Source organism: Pecten maximus, chromosome 10, assembly GCF_902652985.1.
Source record: "Pecten maximus chromosome 10, xPecMax1.1, whole genome shotgun sequence".
Classification (NCBI taxonomy): domain Eukaryota; kingdom Metazoa; phylum Mollusca; class Bivalvia; order Pectinida; family Pectinidae; genus Pecten; species Pecten maximus.
The window spans coordinates 31817223-31842473 of NC_047024.1; the positions used below are offsets into that span (position 1 = coordinate 31817223).

General features: G+C 39.6%; 1 protein-coding gene and 1 long non-coding RNA gene across 2 annotated transcripts; both read left to right on the plus strand.

Moving 5' to 3' along the window:
- The first annotated feature begins 12245 nt into the window (after positions 1-12245).
- LOC117335746 lies at positions 12246-13264 on the plus strand. The gene is made up of 3 exons (XR_004534486.1): positions 12246-12557; positions 12847-12916; positions 13231-13264. It is a non-coding gene; the product is annotated as an uncharacterized LOC117335746 (long non-coding RNA).
- Positions 13265-18674: 5410 nt separating this feature from the next.
- On the plus strand, positions 18675-20976 carry LOC117336635. Its single transcript, XM_033897247.1, has 2 exons — positions 18675-20558; positions 20873-20976. The coding sequence occupies exon 1, from the start codon at positions 18675-18677 to the stop codon at positions 19542-19544; it is 870 nt and encodes a 289-aa protein (XP_033753138.1). The 3' UTR covers positions 19545-20558; positions 20873-20976.
- The last annotated feature ends 4275 nt before the right edge of the window (positions 20977-25251 follow it).

A 25251-nucleotide genomic window follows, 5' to 3' on the forward strand; every position in this document is an offset into this window, starting at 1 on the left:
TTCGGTAGTAATTAAGAGCTAAAAAGACTCTGCCAAAACCTCCATCTCCCCATCCGTCCAGTTTAGCTTCCTTACTTTACGCTCAGCCATTAGTATTAACCCACGAGCAGACGACAAAAATACCGAAACGAAAGTAAGTAATGCGCAGACTCCGTTTATGTATCTATGGAAAAAAAATATCTCCACCCACACGCACGGGAGGCCGTCCTTAAATGACCTTAGCTGTTAATAGGACGTTAAACAAAATAAACCAAACTAAACCAAACCACCCAAAAGAGTTCCAGTCGTATGTTACGTGAACGTCTACGTTTACTCTTAAGTTTACGTCAACATTTACGACGTTTAGTGAAACTGATCTAAGGTAAACGTAAATAAAATCGTAACTTAGACTTACGTCTACGTTTACGTGTAGACTTACGACCTTTAGTGAAACTCAGTCCTGGTATACATTTGCGAGTTCCATGTGTGAGATAACAATGGGAAAAAAATATAAATATATATGTATATCTTGCTTCTAAAAGTAGTTGAGATGGAATTAAGTTCACTTTATTGAAATGATTAATTATTTAATTGCATAGTATGTCCGTTATATTATTCTATCACTCTATACCCTCACCTGCATGACAATATATATGTGTAAATTAATGTGCGTTTGAAAATACTAAATAATAACATTGATATTTTAAAATAAACTTTTGTTTATTTTATTTACCCTAGTACTTTAGCGAACCGACTTAAAAGGAGACTTCACACGCATGCATGTCGCACGCACGGGAGACCGTCCTTAAATGACCTTAGCTGTTAATAGGATGTTAAACAAAATTAACAAAACAAAACCAAACCAAACCGATTTATTGCAAACATTTATAAGAGCTCTACAAGTTGCTTGCTTTGCAATAACCTCACCAGACCCAGTCAAAACACTATCTACACGCGTACGTGTGTGTACACTTGCGGAGAGTCGTCCGATATTCTCGGTGACCTTGACCTGCGAGCCAAAATGCTTAGTGCTTACCGCACAATAAATTGTCAACCATACAACAAATTCGCCATGAGCGAAAAAATACAATAAGCGAAATTTCTGATGCATTAACTATCTATATCATGTTAAACAATTTACAGCGTAGAAGTGTTATGTCAATGTGTGAGGTGAGTGGGGAACTCGCTTATGATTCACATGACATCTTCGTAGATAAAACGCAAACACATGTTTCCAGTTCCATGTCCTTGTATTAACTGACAAATATATCTTTTACATGAAGAGAATTCTAGAAATTATCTCCCCCTAGACCACACCGTTACAATTATGTAATCTCATCAAACCCATACTACCATATACATGGACACAACATCCCCGCCCACAAAATAAAATTATGCAAACACAAATAATATATCGATAATCATATGCCACCATATATGCAATTTAGATGAAATTGTTTTGAATATTGCAATTTACTGTATAATACTTTCAAGTACAAAAATCAATCTCATACTATGCAATTAGATATCAAGCATTCACACTTACACTTTCCATCGTGCACTATGGATCACACATACACCTTCCAGACAAAAAAGCAAAGATGAAAGAGATTTACATACATAATATATAGTTTTAAGATATTGGTTTAATTTGCTATAAAAGGATATCAATTTGAACAAGAGTGACATTTTATCAAGCTCAAGATTTAAAACACATATTTAAAATGACATCAATTTAGTTTGTTCTGGCAATACTCGACTAACTGCTACTATCATTTGCAATATCATCATGTTGCGTCATAAGACCATGTGATTAAAAATTATAGAGTAATGAACCGTAATAAAACCTACAATAATTCAACAAAATATAAATTAACCTGCCAGCTTTATATCTATCCCTATCGGCCTTATCGTAGCTTTATATACGTGCTGAAAATACCTCAGCGTGGCCTTATGGTTCTTCAATAAAAAAAATCACAATATCATACCATAATATTCTACATATATCAATTATCATAAAGTACTACAAGCATAACATCACAATAGTTCCAAAAACATTATAATGTACTACAATATAATATTACCCGTATCCATTCATCAACTGTATAAAGTTGGTATGATTTATGAATTATATGCTCATCCTTGAAAATGTAAACCGAATATGACATGTAATCAACAGTAATATCTGCAGAGATTTCGCTCTTAATTATTAGTATATTTCTGATATAATATATCTGAGAAAAACATTCACTAGCATTCGGAAAACAATGATGTGCAATATAATCGAGAAATGGCAAAAGAGCAATAATAATCAATAACAATAAATCAAGGGCTAGATAAAAGGTATATATCATTATATTGATAATTAGTTGTATCAACATTTAAACAGTCTTCACATGTTGTTAATAAAGTCGCTGATAGTAAATTACTAAACAGTTCTGCATTTCTGTATGGAGAATTCAAATATCTGTATGGGGACAAGTAAAATTCAAGTTGTCAGACTGGAACTGTATTATTTATGGTTAATAAATCAAACAGCAAACACATCCTATACAATCCGCATACTGGAAAGATCATGCCATGATTATTTAGAAACATGTCGAATCAGCATCTTCATATGTGCCGGCTGTCACGTACTGACGTCTGACGTAGGCAATGTCAGGATAATTCACATGTAAAACACCAAATATTCTGATGAAAATGTAGACTGCAAACATGAAGGAATTCTTTTCCGTTCAAAGTAAAGACAACCGGTAAAATATACTGCAGTTTCGAGTGTCCCTCATACATCGTTGGGAAGCCCATCCTTCGCCATATAATAATCTATGACACACTTCACTAGTGAATTAAAATATCGATGACGCCATCAACACATCAGTAGACATCGTATGCAAAAATGACGAAAAATAGTAATAGTCATGAAATTCCAATGCATTGTGCTTTGATATAATACACAAAAGTCATTAAATGATATAGTTCAATACAAACAGCATGTTAAAATGTTCCCGCCAAAAAGCACATGGCGTAAATAAAATGTCTGACGTCTGGCCGGCGAGACATGACCGACGAGTCAGACTCGCCGGCCACAGGCGAATACACAATATAAAAATTACATTTTGTAATAGTCACCGGATTTGGATTCTCCACCATGTTATGTCAATGTGTGAGGTGAGTGGGGAACTCGCTTATGATTCACATGACATCTTAGTAGATAAAACGCAAACACATGTTTCCAGTTTCATGTCCTTATATTAACTGACAAATATATCTTTTACATGAAGAGAATTCTAGAAAGGGGGATAACTCATACAATACGAGTTACAAATTATCTCCCCCTATACCACACCGTTACAATTATGTAATCTCATCACACCCATACTACCATATACATGTACACAACAGAAGAATAAGCCTGGGTCATTACGAGCAAACCGCATGGCGGCCACGTGTTTTGATCATACAGACCGACGGTAGATTAAAAGCTTGAATACGACAACATTTAAACCACTATACTCGTTTTTCTGTTGTACGAGACATAACTGATTCATTATTAATAGTCCAGTCAAATAAGTTTTAACCTGGACAAAATTGCAACAGAAATAATTTTTGTTGGAAAAGGTCAGGATAAATCATGGCAAACCAATAACCAAAAGTCTACCAATGGGAAACCATCGAATTTTAACGGTATTGATGACTCGTTCGTAGAGAATTGCATACGTCATGAATAGGCCTTCGTTCAATTCGCCGATATACAAACGGCACTTCCGGTTTTTACATCCCGAGCTGTTTCGTGAGAAAATTGGAATAAAATAGAAAAAAAACATGAGGTAAGCTGAGAAGGAATGTTAAAGCAATTATCAAACACTAATGTTGTTATAAATTCATTGCATTCAAAACCCGTTAATATTCATTTTGAAGATAATTTTCTAGCATCGTCTGCAGTCTATATTTAGTAACATCGTGCGGTTTTCTGAAAAGTGTTCATCACGGCAAATCGTTTGAATATAGAAATTTTAATTCATAAGTATGGAAACCCATACACCTTTTCGTTAAACGTCGAAGGAAAATTGGTTTCGGACATTTTTTTGTTATTTCAAGATGATAGTTTTATAGTTTTATCAAGAACTTATCCAATGTTGAATTGATATTAACCAGTTGAATGATGGCTAATTATTTCTGCATTTTAGATAAGAGACAACTAGTAAACATACGTTATAGGCACATTTTAATTGTAGTGTTAATATATGTTTAATAAAATATCCCTCATATCACACAATCCAGTCTCTTAACAAATCATTACGATATTCATGTACCAAAGCAATACAATGTACTAATACACATAATGTATTTGTCTCAAAACCACTTATCGCACATATATACAAATGTTCTAATTTGCGATACATACTTGTTTTTGTATATGTTTTATTTTTCTGTTTATTTCTGTTTAGTTTTACAGCTTTGATGAAATCCATATCCTAAGTTAAGTTACAAATTTTACTTTTATATGTTCTTCTGATTTTTTTCTGAAATAATTCTTTTAGTTCATGTTACTATATCAAATTAATTAAATACCAATTCTTTATTTGTTTTTTATTCAGTAATCTTATGCAACATCAACTGATTAAGTTTGTGGACAAGTATTAACAGTAAGTAACAGGTTTTTTTTCAAGTGACCCTCGATCATTCTCAGTTTGTTATATTTGTTGTTACAAGCTTAGTTATTTTGAGTTTTATAAACGTTTTCTTAAACCAGAACTTTTCTTTGAAAGGATGGCGGTGAAAATTCTCTACCTCCTGTGTGTCCTATCTGCAAAGAAGCAGCCACTGATGGTCGTATTCTGTTTTGACAAACAAAGTTTGTTTGGGTATACAGGAGGCATTGCCAACAGAGAGGTGATGATATACGTGTTTCCCCTGGACAACCTATCCACAAATGCTGCAGGAAAACATATACACATCCGAAAAAGATACATGTAGCACAGTTTCTATCGGGTCGATTTCAATAAACCTTCCAATAATCAACAAGATACCTACATTGAGATCGAAGCAGGCATTCTCTTTTTCCACCCACTGTCTCTTTTGTACCAATCTAATTAAAATCAAGATGGTCATTCTCACTACGTTACATGATCATCTAACAACATCCCATATGGGGTCACGTTCTGTTGACCTTTGAGATGTGCATGTCACTTTCAGGGCGAATTGTCTATTTGTCGATGAAATTAAAGCAAACCATTTCGCCATAGCATGCATCGGAAGCAAACCATTTCGGCACAGCCTGTATATAGCTATATGCTATGTAGAACGAAATGACTTAAAACAAATTGACAGATGATGCAACCTATGCACTATAGTCATGCTAATTCGTATGGGGCGCCGTTTTACTATTTATTCCCATTTGGTGATATCACCTATTCGAATAGGTGATATCACTTAAGAACTTTTTAAAGTGATATCACCTATTCGAATAGGTGCTATCACCGCAAAATTTCTATTCACGACCAAAACAACAAGATCCTGAATCAAAGAAGAAAGTTATCATTGAAACAGCAGCAAAGCCGATTAGATCCAGACATTATGGCAATGGATTCAAAATCCGATACTTATCCTTCTGAAATTTCTTTAACAAGACCACGTAGTCTCTTGGCACCATTGCAGATAGGCCTTGGCATCCAGTTACATCATCACTATGGATCAAAGTTCTTGATTTTTACCCTTAACTCCCTCGGATTTTGTTCTTCCTTCCCTAAGGTCATTATATCTGAAACTAGAGCTGCTGAACAGGAAAAGACAGATATCCATGGATACTATGATCAGCTGTTGATCATAATATCTGCACGAAATATGGAAAAGGTACCTTCCATGGTATGGGAATGATAGCTTGTTCAACGCCTGGGGACCTGCTCATGCAAGCCCCCCTATCAAGAGGCTTATCGCCACCTCTGATGACATGAGGAGGGCTGGTTACATAGATTTCAGGTTTTACCAGCCGCAGACAGACTATTTCGAAACAAATGTCTTTCAGGAACTTGAAAGAATTGAAGCACATCGACAACCTATGCAAACTAGATGCCATCCCATCACTGCTTTGGCCGATCAGAAAACAAAACTCCAGATTGTCGGTCATCATGCAAAGCTGTCAAAAAGGACCAAATCCTGGGACAACCTCTGTCAAGTTTCTGCCAATGATCGACATGAGTGCTAATGATCCCAGCTGCATTTACAGCACGATCCTTTTCATGCAAGAAAATACCAAGTCTCTCCAGTAGTGACATTCGATCAACCTCTATTTGGGATTTCTGCCCTGCAGGTAGGGCGTAAGAATTGTACCTGCTGCCCCCATGATTGATAGTAAGAGGCGACTAAATATGGAATCTTATCTTTTCTCTTCTTTCTGAATAGCTTTCTTCCTAATGTCTCCCTTGACAATGCCTCACTTTTGACCTTTAGTTGAGCGTTCGCCGCTGTGAGGAAGGCTTTGGGTTCTGTCCCCTAGCCGAGACATACCTGAGTCTTCAAAAATGGTAGTTGCTGCTCCTGCTTAGCGCTCAGCATAATAGACATTTCCGATTTTCAGGTACACGGAGTACCTACACGGACACCGACGCGGACTACTGGTAAATTTGGGGTCGTCTCAAAAACTATTTGTTTTGAATTTATATCCGTTGTCTAACTGATACTAGCTCCTCGATGAAGAACACTTATATTCACGTGCATTGTACACATACATCGGCTACACACTTAAATTCACGTGCATTATATACATACATAGGCTACACACTTAAATTCACGTGCATTGTACACATACATAGGCTACACACTTAAATTCACGTGCATTGTACACATACATAGGCTACACACTTCAATACACGTGCATTATACACATACGTACATGTAGCCTACACATGTTTATGCGACAACACTGAAGTTTGGGTGCGAAAAGCTACAAACGAACTCCATAAAACTCCATTACGGAGATATTGTTTCCACTCTCCACAATATCACTTTATTAAATATCTTAATACACGTTTGTCGCTTTACTTTATCTATATGTCCATGTATGTTTACACTTTATTTGTGCCATTTCGTGTATTCTAACTTTCACCCCAAAATACGAAAATTATATGTATTAATTTCCGTTGTTTCGCCTTTTCGCACGAAGAATGAAATTCGGGCCGAATTACGCAAAGTCGATAATGAATGATCGCTTGTTAGATGTTTCATCGGTGTCAACATGACCTCTGTTACGTACATGTACATCTAAACCTTTTGTTGCATATTTTCTGTTGCTATGAGTTTTATCCCTTTGTAAATTCGATAGTTTGGTGAAATCTACGACATTTAAGTACATAATTAATACCTATATAAGGAGTTTTGGTACGTAACATTTTTGTGTGCAGCAACAGGTTATCAACAATATATATATTTTGCTTCAATATCACTAAATGCACTATTAGTCTGGTGGCTTTGGGAACATTGCTACTTCAACATTTTGTCACCTGACCTTATTTTACTCGGACTTCGTCGAGAACACCCTTGTTGGTAATTGTATTTAATTGACCACAATCTTACGACCAAGTAGAAACAAAGATGAACACAGCATTTTGTTTTTGTTTTGTAATTTCCATTTAATTTTCTAATATAATACCGGGTATCGTCCCTGTTCAATCACTGTCTGACTTTGAGCTGTCCGACACACCAAGCACCTTTAGCAGTTTCGGGATTGTTTTTGTAATAAATTTGCGGTATTCTTTTTGGTTTTTCATCATGATACCACCGGGTGTCTCTTTTTCTTTTTGTTTTTTTTCTTTTCCTATCTCTTTATTGGCTTTTTAGGTCACCTGAGACAGTGTCAAGTGACCTATTCTTATCGCCTTTTGTCCGTCGTCGTGCGTCGTCCGTCCGTAAACAATTGACATTTTCAACTTCTTCTCCAAAACCACTGCACCTATGGCAAGCCGTTTTAACATTTAATCCCATTTCCTCTTAAGGTAAAATATGCTTCAAATTTATTTCACTTAAGTGAAATACTTTTTACCTTAAGGTTAAAAGACTTTTTTTTTTGCATTATGTTTTATTTCACTTAAGTGAAAAAGAATTTCACTTAAGTGAAATACATTTTATTCATCTTAAGGGAAAATCTTTTTCACTTAAGTGAAATAAAACATAATGCAAATGCTTCTGTTGAGTAAATCGGACACCCACTCTCATGAATCAGATATGGACTAGTCCATCTATTGACCAGCGATTAATTTCTGACCAATTCGAGACCTTTTCTCTACTTCATTTGTTGTTAATAAAATCAATACTATTTCCCATATGATTTACTTTCACTTATGTTTTATTTCCATTAAATATATGTTTTGTTTATTTCCATTATGGTAAGTGATAAGAACGTGTCAAAGTTGAAGTTTACTCACGCTGTTTCTTAGTTGACAGGTCCAAGGGGAGGGTTCATTCCTTTATACCATGGGGTGGATAGGACAGAGTGACTTTATGGACATATGGTCAGTTTTATTTACCTTAAGATGAAAAGAATTTCACTTATGGGACAAGTGTTTTGCATTATGTCTGCACATAATTTTTTTTCACTTAAGTGAAATTCTTTTCATCTTAAGAGATATTAACATTTATTTGCATTATGTTTTATTTCACTTAAGTGAAAAAGAATTTCACTTAAGTGAAAAAATATCCCCTTAAGAGGAAATGGGATTAAATGTTAAAACGGCTTGCCATATGCACCAAATTCAATGAAATTTGGCAGGGAGCTTCTATGGCTAAAGTTCAACTAAAATTGTGAATTATATGGTCCCCATCCCCCAGGGGCCTGAGGGGCGGGGCCAAAAAGGGTCAATTGGACTAAAACTTCAAAAATCTTCTTCTCTACTCTCAGATAAGGTGGAATCAAACACTCTTCATAGATGAAAGGGTCTTAAGGTGCTTTACCAAAATTGTGAATTTCATGACCCTGGGGTGTCATGTTTGCCCCTAGGGAGGGGGGTAAACTTTACTATAGTTTATATAGGGAAATCACATTTTTGACTATTATTTGTTGGATTTGTATTGGAATTCAATCTAACTTGTATCAAATTATCAGCATGGGATGACAGTTTGATGGTATGTACATGTTGGCCCTAGTTGACCCCCAGGGGCCTGAGGGGCGGGGCCAAAAAGGGTCAATTGGACTAAAACTTCAAAAATCTTCTTCTCTACTCTCAGATAAGGTGGAATCAAACACTCTTCATAGATGAAGGGGTCTTAAGGTGCTTTACCAAAATTGTGAATTTCATGACCCTGGGGTCTCATGTTTGCCCCTAGGGAGGGGGGTAAACTTTACTATAGTTTATATAGGGAAATCACATTTTGACTATTATTTGTTGGATTTGTATTGGAATTCAATCTAACTTGGTATCAAATTATCAGCATAGGATGACAGTTTGATGGTATGTACATGTTGGCCCTGGTTGACCCCCAGGGGCTGGTAGGCGGGGCCAAAAAATGGTCAAATTGACTGAAATTTCAAACATCTTCTCTACTCTCAGATATGGTAGAATAAAATACTCTTCATAGATGGAAGGGTCTTAAGGTGCTTTACCAAAATTATTCAATTTCATGACCCTAGGGTCTCACGTTTGCCCCTGGGGAGGGGGTAAACTTTACTATAGTTTATATAGGGAAATCACATTTTTTACTATTATTTGTTGAATTTTTATTGGAATTCATTCTAACTTGGTTAACATTATCAGCTTGGGATGACCGTTTGATAGTATGTACATGTTGGCTCTGACTGACCCCCAGGGGTTGATGGGCGGGGCCAAAAAGGGTCAAATTAACTGAAATTTTAAAAATCTTTTTCTTACAACCCAAATAAGGTAGAATTAAATACTCTTCACAGTTCGAAGGGATCTTAAGGTGCTTTACCATAATTGTGAATTTCCTAGCCCTGGGGTCTCACGTTTGCCCCATGGGAGGGGATAAACTTTACTATAGTTATAGGGAAATCACATTTTTGACTATCATTTGTTTTATTTGTTTTGAAATTCATTCTTTCATTCAAATTTACTGAAATATTTCGAAACTCAGGTGACCGTTAAGGCCCATGGGCCTCTTGTTTAGGAACTGGAGGACCATCTTCACTGGAGCTCAGCTGCATGGCCACCTTGTGGCGCGTTATCGCCATGTGTCCCGAAGGACCAGGAACCAGCACTTCAGATGATTCAGAAGGTTTTTTGGCCGTGTGCTTTGTTTCCAAAGCCCGAATTTCCCCCAGTTCTAACCTGTAAGCAGAAAAACATATTTGTAAGAATACTTATAACAAGATAGTCCATAGGAAGCTTTGCGCCAAATGTTTTCTTCCATGAAAGATTGGAAACAAGAATTGTTTAAGGACGAAGGGACAGATGGACAAGGGACCACGGATGAATGGCGATTTGAATAGCCAACCATATGATGATACATTTAGTGGCAAACAACATTTGAACCATGTATGGAAAGTGTATATATGCGTAAACAAATGTCGACTTTCCTAGTTCACTACAATTATTTCTATAAATATTTAGATACATGTATACACGGAAACACAGAACAAGAGGTCCAGAGGGCCGGTATCACCAGGGTAAATGATCATCTTGAGGGCCGCCCCTCAGTCCCTTGGGGGTCAGTCCAACAATAAGTAGTGTACAATGTTGAATCTCGAGCACCTAGGGATGTTTCCAGTCAAATTGATTTGATTTACAACCAGTGGTTATGGAGAAGAGGTCGTTTAAAAATTGTTGACGGACGACGGACGCCAGGATTTGGGATACGCTCAAATTGATCCTTCGGACTAGGTGAGCTAACGTTAACAATGATGAAATTAAATGGGATTTGCTAACGTTAACGTTTGTTCATTTATCCAAACAACCAATCAGAAATTATGTTATATAATGTTACGTCATTTTTCGTTGGTTATGCGAGAATGAGAATGTACTTTAGAATGTTTGTGAAACCGAAACCAGACACATAGAAAAGATAACAAAATTAATTTTACCGAATATTAGCATCCTCTGAACCATCCTTCAATAGTTTGGATAACTTTGTGGACAACCTTTCCCTCAACTGTTTGATTTTAGACTCTCTGTATAGCCGTTGCGCTGGTAAGGGGAGGGTGCTGGTGTTCCCTTGAATTTCTTCAATGATTTCCCCCAAGCGCATGGGTGTGATTGTTACGCTCGCAATAAAAGGGGAACCTCTTGTTGAGTAATTGCAATATTCATGTTTTTGCGCTTTCCCAAGAGGGTGTTCAATGTAAAATATTATTTATTTGGGTTTTTTTTTCAATTTGTGTCGAGTGCGTATGTGTGTTTTGGGAGGTTGCGGTATGTTCGTGTTAAGTCTCCTTGTGATAGGCCGGAACATTTGGCCGATTTATAGTGCTACCTCACTGAATCATACTGCCGAAGACACCCAGAAGGTCACCCACCCGGTCACATTATACTGACAACTGGCGAACCGGTCGTCCCACTCCTAATTTGCTGAGCGCTAAGCAGGAGCAGCGACTACCATTTTTAAAGACTCTGGTATGTCTCGGTCAGGGGACAGAACCCATCTGCCCTGCAGGTAGGGCGTAAGAATTGTACCTGCTGCCCCCATTGCATGATCGTAAGAGGCGACTAAATTTGGGATCTTATCTTTTCTCTTCTTTCTGAACAACTTTCTTCTTCCTAATGTCTCCCTTGACAATGCCTCACTTTTGGCCTTTAGTTGAGCGTTCGCCGCTGTGAGGAAGGTTTTGGGTTCTGTCCCCTAGCCGAGACATACCTGAGTCTTTAAAAATGGTAGTTACTGCTTCTGCTTAGCGCTCAGCATACAAGGAGTGGGACGACTGGTTCGCCCGTTGTCAGTATAATGTGACCGGGTTGGGTGTGCTGCTGGGTGTCTTCGGCAGTATGCTTCAGTGAGGTAGCACTATAAATCGGCAAAAGTTCCGGCCTATCACAAGGATACTTAACACGAACATACCGCAGCCTCCCAAAACAAACATACGCACTCACCACACGCATGCATGTCGCACGCACGGGAGGCCGTCCTTAAATGACCTTAGATGTTAATAGGACGTTAAACAAAATAAACCAAACCAAACCAATCCTCACAGGGGCGAACGCTCAACTAAAGGCCAAAAATGAGGCAGTGTCAAGGAAGACATAAGGAAGAAGTGTGTTTAAGTTGTTAAGAAAGAAGAGATAAGATCCCAAATTTAGTCGCCTCTTACGATCATGCAATTGTAACAGTGTCATTATTTAATGACATTTGGGTATTATTTAGATTTATCCATTTTTGTACTACTGTGCATGTACAGGCTCCGTATTTATCATATGTATATGTGTACGCAGTTGTATCGTATGCTATTTATATATATATGTAAACCTGTTTAACAGGTCAGAGGTCAGAGTTATTTTTATAGTAGAGTGACCATGGGTCAATGCGCACCCGCGCTTTTTAGGGTAGCGTCACTCCCGTACTAGGCACCGTTGTGAGTGGACGTGTATATGTTGCGTCTATATATTTAGCGCATCCGTGTTGTACCAATCTACATCACTGTGAGTACTTCATAATTTCTAACTTTAATGTATATTGTATTGTATGTAGTAATATTTGGATATGTTGAATGTCAATTATTTCCTTTATAAATTAATTGAAATAATTTACTTATTGGTAAAGATTGTCCAGAAATTGAATTTCCCGCCACTTTCTTATTATTTATTCTGTGTGGATAAACGTTTTGGTTTAGCTGATAGGCGTTATGCATTTAGCCTTTTATATTAAACATTGTAGTTAGTATACGGTGCTAGTACATGTTAGTAAATATTGTTTATTTTATTATTGTAGCATTTATATGCGCTGTAATATTGTACGGGTTGTCTCCCCGGGAGTCGAGCCCTCTTCGTCAAATGAAGAGGTAGGTTTTTTACATGGCTCCATTTATATTGTGTTGGTAGCATCATTTAAGGATATCCATGTACATGAGAAATTGTCATTGTTTGTATAAGCGTTACGCACTTGCTACTTTGTCAGATCTGTAATGTGCATAGTTCAGTAGTAGTTGTAACGTTTATGATTACGCCTGGGTTAGTAGGTGTTCTTGAATCTTAGGTTCTAAGCGTTATGCTTCCGGTTGCGTCAGGCGCGTACACCTGTCGTGTTATTGTGGGATGGATTATTCCACTTTGAGATTGTAACTATTTTACTTATGGTTGTTATTTGTTATTTTAGGGTGTTTTATGGACTAATAAATTATGAATTGGAACTCAAGCGTTGGAGTCATGGTGTAGACAATTTGAATAACCGACCCGGCTCAAAACGACCGGTTACATTTGGCGCCCATGTATGTGTGTTCTACACAACACCCCTTCGCTGGAGGAGTCCATGTTAACGGAAGTCTACTTACACAAGACTGTGATGATGTTTCAACGACATGGTGTTTGTTTTCGTAGCTTGAACTTTGCAGTGCAGTGATAAATCCTACTGACATGAACATGAGGTATTCTGTGTTATGTTTAACTGTATAGCCTCGCATATGTGTTGATTATATTTGGCGATTTGCTTGTCTGTTCCACATTTCGTGTGAAGTACCTCGCCATGGATGCTGTGTGTCCAGTGACATTTGTTTACATTTGAGGCACGGGGCCAGTGTCATGATATGTTAGCCTTAGCCTACGTGTAGAGACATTTCATATTTGCTTTAGTCATTATGGTACATTTAAGCTGATTGTGGTATAATATCTCATCATACAACCTGTGAATATTTTGTTGATAATTAACCACATTTAAAACTATTTGAAATAGTATTTCACTGTATTTATTTTGAATCTTGTCAACTTATTCTAATCAGTAATTGCAATTTATTCATCTGTATACATATACATGTATTCATGATATGATACATTGAACTTGAGGTTTCCATGTGTATTACCATCTGATATACACTTTGTATTGTGGAGATTCTTTACAGATATTATTGTTTCATACTTATCACTGCAACTTATTTGAATTTGGTGATTTTTGCTGATGTACAGTACTATTTTTTGAATTATTATACAAATATTATATAATCAGTATCACATTTAACCATGGCAACGGGGGAAGATAAACTCAACTTTCCGAAGCAACAGCCTGAGGCACCAGTTTCCGAAGATCCATTTAGAGCGATGGCCGAGATGTTTCATAGGATATCTACTAAGGAGGGCAAGGCAGGTAGTGAGAACTTACAGATGCTACAGAAGCAGATGATAGATTTTTTGAGAGCGACCAAGGGTTAACCTGAGGCAAGTGGTGATGTTAAGACAGAGGCCAGTGATCAGTCAGAGGATAGTGCACATGCTGGAGATGCTGTTCCATTACAGGTCAACTCATCTGTTTTGGATACCCGTTTTTATAAATTACCTACATTTTCTGGTGAGCATGGTAAAGGGGAATCATCATTTGAACTTTGGCGATATGATGTCCAGTGTCTAATAGATGCGAGGAAGAATGATGAGGTTATTCGTCAGTCCATCAGAAGGTCTCTGCGTGGTCCTGCAGCTGAAACTGTTATGAGGTTGGGGTCATCTGCAACGTCTTCCCAGATATTGGCAAAGCTGCGTAGTTTGTATGGTATTGTCGACTTACAGGAGACACTGTTGGAAGATTTTTACTCGGCACATCAGTCTTCAGAGGAGTCTGTGACAGACTGGGCTTGTCGTCTTGAAGGGTTGTTGACGCGTGCTGACCCGTCTTTGTCGTCGGTGGACAGGAATAAGAGGCTTCACAACAAGTTTTGGTCTGGGCTTCGACAAGATCTGCGGGAAGTATCCGGACACAAGGCTGACGCTATAGAAGATTTTGAAGAACTTTGTATTGCTGTGAGGTCCATAGAAAGATCACGACATAGTAAAGATGGGGTCAAGGTCAAGCCAACCACAGCAAAATCAGCAACCTCAGCACCAGCTCAAGAAGATGAGGCTACCGGTCTGAAGACAATGGTAAATCAGCTCACTGCAGCTATTAAGAGTTTAGAGAAGAAATTTCAGGAGGGGCCGCCCAGTAATGCTGGATACAGACCCAGAGGTCAAGGTTATACTTCTCGAGGACGAGGTCGAGGTTATGGAGCCGGCAACCAGTCTAAACCTAATGTAAAATGTTGGCGATGTAATCAGTGGGGGCATATTAAAGTCAACTGCAAGACGGTGTTGCCAGATGATTTAAACGAGGAGCCACCTACCCCGAAGGACCAACGGTAGGTGAGAGAAGTACAGGTCCTACACCTATGGCAAGGTCATTACGGACAGCTGAGTTAGTCGGTAGCATACAGGTGGAGGGAATTGATGTTGATGCACTCCTCGACACAGGGGCCACTATTTCTACTGTTAGCGAGTCGTTTAGACGGGATTATTTACACCATTTACCGATAAGACAGCTTGATACCATTTTGAAGGTAGAGTGTGCTGATGGCCAGCCGCTGCCATATAGTGGATATGTGGAAGTTAGCGTTAGGTTTCATGGGTTAGGAGGGAGCAGGGATCTTAGTTGTTTATTCCTCATTGTTCCAGACAGCGAGTATAACACCCGTGTACCTGTTCTCCTGGGAACTAATGTTCTCACACCACTTATGGAGGATTGTCGGAAGGAGTTGGGAGTCAGGTATGCCCAGCATGGAAATTTTGGAACTCCATGGTTTTTAGCTTTCCGGTGTTTGTCCATGAGGGATCGGGAGTTGTCTAGGAATGGTAATGTTATTGCTTTGGTCAAGAATGCAGCCACAGAGGGGCAGATCTTGAAGCCTAACTCTACTGTTACAATACAGGGAGTTATTGACCAGAAGGTTCCCTACCCTGTTACCTGCGGAGTTTTACAGAGTTCCAAGAGGTCCACATTGGCAGGAGATATTGATATTACACCTTCTATCATCTCTTGTAATACCAGTAGCAACGATTTTATAGATGTACAGCTGTCTAACGTTACTACCCACACATTTGTAATTCCTCCTGGGGCTACGCGGTGTGAGATTCAGCCTGTGATAGTTCAGGAGTTGCCGGTTACTGAGGAGAGAGTCCTGCCCAAATTTATGGAGAAGATAGACTTGACCGAGTCTGTTGTTGATGGTGAGGAGCTTCAGATGGGAATCAACCTGATCAGGGAGTATGAGGATATCTTTTCTCACGGTGATGAGGATCTTGGCTGTACCAATCTTGTGGAGCATAAGATTGAGTTGCTTGATGATCGACCTTTTGAACAGCGGCATAGGAAGATTCCTCCATCGATGTACGAGGAAGTACGGACGCACCTGCAGCAACTTTTGTCGGCGGGAGTTATTAGGCACAGCCACAGTCCGTTTGCAAGTAATATTGTCCTTGTTAGAAAGAAAGATGGATCTTTACGTATGTGCGTGGATTTCAGACAACTCAACCGAGGTACCATCAGGGATTCCTACGCACTTCCAAGGATCGATGATATCTTGGAGAGTTTGTCAGGATCCAAGTATTTTACCAAACTTTATTTAAAGTCGGGTTACCATCAGATTATGATCGCTGAGGAGCACAAGGAGCGAACAGCATTTACAGTGGGTCCGTTAGGTTTTTATGAGTTTAACCGAATGCCGTTCGGATTGACCAACGCACCAGCCACTTTTCAGCGACTCATGGAACAGTGTATTGGTGATCTTAACTTGACTATTTGTTTAGTCTATATCGACGACTTGATAGTATTCGCAGACTCATATGATGAACATTTGGATCGTCTCAGAAGAGTATTTCAGCGTCTTCGTGAGAGTTGCTTGAAATTATCTCCCAAGAAATGTGACTTCTTCAGAGATAAGGTGATTTATGTAGGCCATGTTGTTTCGGCAAGTGGAATCGAGGCTGACCCTGCCAAGATAGAGAAGGTTCGTGATTGGCCGACACCTTGTAACTCAGATGAGCTTAGGCAGTTTTTGGGATTTGCCGGGTATTACCGCAAGTTTGTGAAGTATTTTAGTCAGATCGCCCGTCCACTGAATGATTTACTACCACCTACCCGTAAAAAGAGGTCCAAGAGCCCGCTACCATCCAGTGCCATCAAGTGGTCATGGGATACGGAGCAGGAAGAGGCATTTAGACGACTGAAGGATGTACTTTGCAGTCCTGTGGTACTTGGATATCCAGACTACAGTTTACCTTTTGAGTTGCATACTGATGCTTCGGGAAATGGATTGGGTGCAGTGTTATACCAACATCAAGATGGACAGCTTAGACCCATACATTACGCCAGCCGAGGAACCAGTAAGTCTGAACGCCACTACCCCGCTCATAAGCTGGAATTTTTAGCACTCAAATGGGCCATTACAGAGAAGTTCCACGATTACTTGTATGGGAGGACATTTACTGTCTACACTGACAACAATCCCTTGACTTATATTTTGACGAAGGCTAAGCTTGATGCTACAGGACATAGATGGCTGTCAGCATTGTCTACATACCATTTTGACATCAAGTATCGACCTGGAAAGGGGAATGTAGCTGCAGATGCTTTATCCAGATTACCAGTTTCATCAGACAGCAAAGATGATCAGCTAGATACCCACACAGAGGAAATATCCATAGACGGTGTGCAGGCAGTCTGTAAGGGAATGGTATTTGCTGAAGATCCCTTGGTGGAGAGTGTTTGTATGTCAGCTGATGCTGCAGATGTACTGGACCAAGATGTACAGGATATACAGGCTATGACACCTCACACCTGGATAGAGCTACAGTCTAAGGACCCTCTCATTGGACAGATACTACCTCTCGTCCGTCGCCAAGAACGTCCAAGTAAGAAGGCGATTCCTAAGAATCCTGAGTGGGCTACTATTGTTAGGGTTTGGGACAGTTTGAAGCTGAAACGTGGGGTATTGTATCGATGCTTGCAGCAAGGAGATTCGACAATAGACCAACTTTTCATTCCAAGTTCTATGAAAGACAAGGTGTTGACATGCTTACATGATGATGTCGGCCATCCTGGACGCGATCGGACATTGTCTTTGTTAAGAGATAGATTCTTCTGGCCGTGTTTGTCGAAGGATGTAGATGCTTGGATAAAGAAGTGTCCGCGATGCGTGCTGCGCAAAACCCCTACCACACAGCGGGTACCATTGGTTTCCATAGTTACGACACAGCCCATGGAACTGGTCTGCATAGATTATCTTACTCTAGAGACTTGCAAGGGTGGATATTCCTACGTACTAGTAGTGACGGATCACTTTACGCGATACGCTCAAGCTATTCCGACGCGGAACATGTCCGCTAGGACGACGGCTGATGCACTGTTAGCTTACATACAGCACTATGGTATACCACGTCGTTTTCACTCGGACCAGGGTGCTAATTTCTGTGGGGAGGTCATCCGCCATTTGTGCTTGTTGTTGAGGATTGAGAAGTCCAGGACCTTGCCATACCACCCCAGTGGTAACGGTACCTGCGAGCGTTTTAACCGTACATTGATGAATATGCTTGGGACTTTAGACGTGGACCAGAAGCGTGATTGGAAGCGTCACCTGGGACCCTTGACCTTTGCATACAACTCTACTCGACATGACTCAACAGGTTACTCGCCGTTCCAGTTGCTGTTTGGACGCCAGCCACGGTTACCTGTTGATTTGGTTTTTGGATTGGGTGAGTGAGGCAGCCTCGAAGGTACCTCAGTATGTTAAGGATCTCAGGAAGCGGATGAGCCAGTCTTTTGAGCTAGCCAGCAGGAAGGCTAGAGATGCTCAGCAGCGCCAGAAGGCCACCTATGACCTTAAGGCTCGTCACGCAGTCTTGGATATTGATGACCGAGTCTTGGTCAAGATTTTAGCTTTCGAGGGGCGGCATCAATTGTGCAATCGATGGGAGTCTGATGTTTATGTCGTCGTGGGACAGGACAATCCAGACATTCCAGTATATCGAGTAAGGAAGGAGGACGGTCACGGCAAGGACAGGGTGTTGCATCGGAACCATCTACTCCCCATTGGATCTCTGCCCATGGGGAATAAGGTTGACATGGCTCGGCCATGTCCAGCACCTCGGACAGGGATAACCCGGAGTCGGAGGTTGGAACCAGCTGTAGAGTCAGTCTCTGATCACCAGTCAACGATTGATAGCGACGATGATTTTGATGACATGGGAGAAGAAGTAGCAACTTACATCTCGAGGCCACCCATACCGGAAGGGAGTTCTTCATCCGCAGACGACTCGAGTTCAGATGATGATAATGATGATGATGATGACGAGTTGGGTGAGGAAGAACCGGAAGCTGGAGTTCAACCTGAACATTTAGCAACGCCACCAGCCGATCCAATCAACGCTCCGCCTACTCAGGATGTGCCACCAGCAGTACCAATTCCCACTCCAGTACCAAGGAGATCTACAAGGGAAAGGAAGCCTCCGAGTTGGATGCAGTCTGGAGATTTTGTCTGTAAACAGGCATGTTTCCAATCCGAGATTGCTGAGTGGGAGAAGAAAGCTATGTTTTTAATTAACATTACTGCAGGAGATATGTTTAATCGAATGTCTGATGTTGCCAGGGATACGTTGCTCCATATTTTGAAATCTTAGGTATGGAGTTTGTGTACCTGGGATATATCTGTTTTTATCGTTATCATTTTTTTCCTGAATACATTGTACATTTTACTTGGTATTTTCCATTTGTTTGATGGAGTTTTTTTGTGGAAGATGTGAACATCTTCTTTGAGAACAGGGAAGGAAGGTGTACAATTTTTGTGTTTTTGAATTTTTATAAGAGTATTATCATGTCGTTCATATTTTTTGAACATGATGGTCATATAATATGTGACTGCGAATTGTATTTTAAAGTTTTTGTATATGGGTAGTTTTTTGTAAGAACATTGTGATGCTGGAAAGATGTGGACATCTTTCATACAAGGTGGGGAGAATGTAACAGTTTCATTATTTAATGACATTTGGGTATTATTTAGATTTATCCATTTTTGTACTACTGTGCATGTACAGGCTCCGTATTTATCATATGTATATGTGTACGCAGTTGTATCGTATGCTATTTATATATATATGTAAATCTGTTTAACAGGTCAGAGGTCAGAGTTATTTTTATAGTAGAGTGACCATGGGTCAATGCGCACCCGCGCTTTTTAGGGTAGCGTCACTCCCGTACTAGGCACCGTTGTGAGTGGACGTGTATATGTTGCGTCTATATATTTAGCGCATCCGTGTTGTACCAATCTACATCACTGTGAGTACTTCATAATTTCTAACTTTAATGTATATTGTATTGTATGTAGTAATATTTGGATATGTTGAATGTCAATTATTTCCTTTATAAATTAATTGAAATAATTTACTTATTGGTAAAGATTGTCCAGAAATTGAATTTCCCGCCACTTTCTTATTATTTATTCTGTGTGGATAAACGTTTTGGTTTAGCTGATAGGCGTTATGCATTTAGCCTTTTATATTAAACATTGTAGTTAGTATACGGTGCTAGTACATGTTAGTAAATATTGTTTATTTTATTATTGTAGCATTTATATGCGCTGTAATATTGTACGGGTTGTCTCCCCGGGAGTCAAGCCCTCTTCGTCAAATGAAGAGGTAGGTTTTTTACATGGCTCCATTTATATTGTGTTGGTAGCATCATTTAAGGATATCCATGTACATGAGAAATTGTCATTGTTTGTATAAGCGTTACGCACTTGCTACTTTGTCAGATCTGTAATGTGCATAGTTCAGTAGTAGTTGTAACGTTTATGATTACACCTGGGTTAGTAGGTGTTCTTGAATCTTAGGTTCTAAGCGTTATGCTTCCGGTTGCGTCAGGCGCGTACACCTGTCGTGTTATTGTGGGATGGATTATTCCACTTTGAGATTGTAACTATTTTACTTATGGTTGTTATTTGTTATTTTAGGGTGTTTTATGGACTAATAAATTATGAATTGGAACTCAAGCGTTGGAGTCATGGTGTAGACAATTTGAATAACCGACCCGGCTCAAAACGACCGGTTACACAATGGGGGCAGCAAGTACAATTCTTACAGGTATGGGACTAAACAAGATCCTTGGATGCAAACACATTTTAATCTCGCAGAAATCTTTATTGAAAGATCGAAAAGGAAGCATTGTTTGCAGCTTGAGAAGAAACAATATCTTTTCTTTATGGGGGCGTACAGCACGAATCACTGGATTTGCTTCGGTTTCGTCATTTCCTACAAAAAAACGGCTACAGCTTCAGTCTGTGTTCAGGTTCAAGACCTCCCTCCTACCTCCCACGCTGCAAGATTCCATATTCTTCGTGCTTACCTTCAGCGTCAAGTGTGGACTGGGAGTGAGGTACAATTAGATCCAGTGGAATGAGCCTGGCACTTAAGCAACAACTCTCTGTATGCCTTACGATCGATCCTACCACCTGCCCCAGAGTACCTTTTAACTGCCCTGCATGTAGGGCGTAAGAATTGTACATTGTAGATAGTGGATCTAAAGTGTAACTGACTTTCTATGAGTATATGCATGACAGTGTGTTTATGAAGCTGACTCTTAATTGTTACAAGTTTATGTGTATGATTGACAGAACTAAATTTGCATTGTATATATTGTCGGTAATTGAGTGGATCTTAAGTTTAAACGGTTTTATATGTGTATATGACTGATGGTGTGTTTTTTTGTTAGGCTATCAGTGAATTGTGTGCTTGTCTTTATATCTGACAGTGGCAGGATTTAAGACGGTCAGTACCTGCCATAGTGTCTGTATATGGTATGTCAACGAGTCTTTTTTGCGACTGTATAGGTGTCAGACGGATCGAATGAGCATCTGTGTATGTTTGTTAGTGTTGGAAATCGGATGTGATTTTCATAATCGATTAATCGGCATAATCGGATAGCCCCTTCCGATCGATTATCGATTATAATCGGATAGTATGTAAATCAAAGTTATTAAATTTATTATGAATATTTGAAAAAATGTCTTGTGAATTCATGATTAAAAGTTTAAAACAATATGAATAAGATTTGATTTGTTTTTATTTCAATAAAAAAAAACATTTTAATAGAATCAGAATGGAAACATCTGGGACGAACAATTAATTAAGTCTACACTCAGTATGGACTGGAAACAAATAACAAATGTATATAACAAACTTAATGTAAAATATATATTACTATCTGTAATAATAAACTGTAAAAATAAAATATTCAACAAAATGACTAGACTAGTCACAACAAGACTAGTCATGACTAGGGAAATGAAACAAAATTTTCTGAGGCTAAGACATTTAAGAAGCTATACCTCTGACTGACTATTTAAATTCAAATTTGAAAGTTATTATAAATTGTTCAACAAACAACACTGATGAGAAGAAGTTGGCAAAACACAATTCAAGTTCACCAATAGTTTTTCATGTTTTTGTTCAGGAAGATTAGTGTGTCAATGTGTTCTGGAGACAGCCTTGCACGTTTTTTGTTGACCAATCCACCAGCCAAGCAAAACACCCTCTCTGATGGGACAGATGAAGCAGGGATTGCTAAAATCTTTTTGGCTAAAATACTAATCCTTGGGAAGAATACATGATTTTCCACCATTTGAGCATTGTACTAACCAGTACTCATTTTGACGTTCGTCCCCTTCTATGTCGCATAAGTCACTGATTTCGAATTCGTCATTCAATTCAGACGAATCAGTTTAGGGAAGGTCCCCCTGGTTTGGTTTGGTTTGGTTTATTTTGTTTAACGTCCTATTAACAGCTTAGGTCATTTAAGGACGGCCTCCCGTGCGTGCGACATGAATGTGTGTGGTGAGTGCGTATGGGTGTTTTGGGAGGCTGCGGTATGTTCGTGTTAAGTCTCCTTGTGATAGGCCGGAACTTTTGCCGATTTATAGTGCTACCTCACTGGAGCATACTGCCGAAGACACCCAGCAGCACACCCCACCCGGTCACATTATACTGACAACGGGTGAACCAGTCGTCCCACTCCTTATATGCTGAGCGCTAAGCAGGAGTAGCAACTACCATTTTTAAAGACTTTGGTATGTCTCGGCCAGGGGACAGAACCCAAAGCCTTCCTCACAGCGGCGAACGCTCAACTAAAGGCCAAAAGTGAGGCATTGTCAAGGGAGACATTAGGAAGAAGACAGTTTGTAAGAAAGAAAAGAAAAGATAAGATCCCAAATTCAGTCGCCTCTTACGATCATGCAATGGGGGCAGCAGGTCCCCCTGGTCTTTGACACTAGGCTCGTACATGTACGGCTGGTTTTCAAACGTAAAAGAAACTTTGTCTCGATCGCGGGCAAGCTTGATAGTTGGCATAGATGACGTCACAATCCCCAGCGCTGTTGGTCGTATCAGGGGCGATAATCGATGTCGGGTAAAGGTCTCGCACAACTAATTCAGCCAATCAGCTGGAGTTTCACCTGAAGCAAGTCCCTGAAGAAAAGGTGTTTCTTGGGTTTGTAGCTATTTCCTGAGTAAATAACACACGTAATGGGGACTTTCCATATACCAGAATAAAGAGTAAGGTCTTGAGACTTCAAACTTAAGAAAAAGACTCCTGGTATAAATAGAAAGGTGTAGGATTTCCGGTGTAAAAAGGCGGGAATTCCCCAAGTGGAGGTTCCTCTGTCCACTGTAAATATCAGGGCTACTGTCTTCCAAGTTCTGGTGAGCTATTAAACCTATCCAGTAACATCATTTTTCTGGTAGGAAAATCTTTAATTTGATTTCAATTTCACAATGTTTGAACTACAAATGCGCGATTGAGGGGATCAAGTCATTGGTAATAACATATAGTGAAATAATTAGTTGTGTGAGACCTTAAGGACGAGAGGCATTGAAGTCGCTCTCATTTTCAACACATTTAGATGAAATTACGTGTTTACTGCAGCATGTACATGTAAAAGATAATTGTGAAGGGTTACAAATATATCCGTTTCACATATTATTAACCGTACATACAATATTGTACAAATAACTATTACTCTTAGCTCTACTCTCTAATATTATTTGAGAAACATATAACTCTCAAAATGACCTTAAAATGACCTTAGCTTTTAATAGGACGTTAAACAAAATCAACTAAACCAAACCAATTTCAAAAGCTGCCACTCATATCTCTTCCTTTACACTATGCAAATTACTATCCATAAATGTGTACCAAATGTACTTTACAGAAACATCTGTCTCGTATGACTCTATACAACTTCTATATTGTACTTATACTCACTGGACCCTTTCATCAAAATGAAACACTATGCATTGGCCTATGTTTCAATACAAAATAAATCTAACTTAACCCTCTGTCTGACTTGATGTTTCTTTAGTCCGGGGGCCCTGGTCTTGCCTTTCCGTAACAAATGTGCGTTGTTTCCCTGGATGATGATGCTGGGAGCCCCCAGAAAGAAAAAAAATGTGGATCCTCCGCCAAGTTATCAAGGGACGTAGCTCCACCACAGGCACTAACGCCCGGCCTGGACACAGATGTCGTCGAAACATCCAACACAGCCGCACCTCCCTCTTCCTGGGTCCCGCTCCTTAGCGTTGTACGCTGTGCTGGATGCTCCTCCACCATAAGTGTAGGAACCTCCATGGGTGCACAAGTACTGGCGGTGGATTCTCCCTAGAAGGCTCCGTAGACTGGGTTTCCTCCACAAGCACCGCCTCTGCCTGATCCTCTGATGGTACAGCTAACACTTCTTCCACCTCTGCAATCTCCTCAAAGATGTCCGGTAGGTCCGTCGAACCATACCTCGCCCCTGTTGTAGAGAATATACAGTATGGGCACTGGAGACGTTGCCAATGCGCAGGGACTTCACATGGCGGTTTAGCTTCCCCAGCTGGTAGAACCGCCGTCCACAGTCGTCGCACTGGTGCAACGGGTCCCGTTGCGTCTCCTGCAGGTTTTGGTTTGGTTTGGTTTATTTTGTTTAACGTCCTATTAACAGCTAAGGTCATTTAATGACAGACTACCGTGCGTGCGATATGCATGCGTATGGTGAGTACCTATGTGTAGCAATTGCCCTTGTAATTGTAGTGTTTGTCTGGCATCTTCTAACTTTGTCTGAAACCTATAAATACAGGTTTTCTTACTATGTGGTCCCATGTTGGACTGCCCTGCAGGGCGTAAGAATCGACCATTTGCATAGCCGCCATTGTAATTCAGGAGCGATAATCCAAATCGCGGAAGTCACGTGACACCCGACATTCCACCGCGTATCCAATGTAAACAAATCTTGTCGGCAAATTGAATCATGATGAAATGTCGATATCACAATTTACTTCACTGAAAGTACCAGTTAAG

Excerpts from the sequence above, each read along its gene's own strand:
- LOC117336635 (XM_033897247.1), top strand. The coding sequence starts at position 18,675 with ATGAGCCAGTCTTTTGAGCTAGCCAGCAGGAAGGCTAGAGATGCTCAG.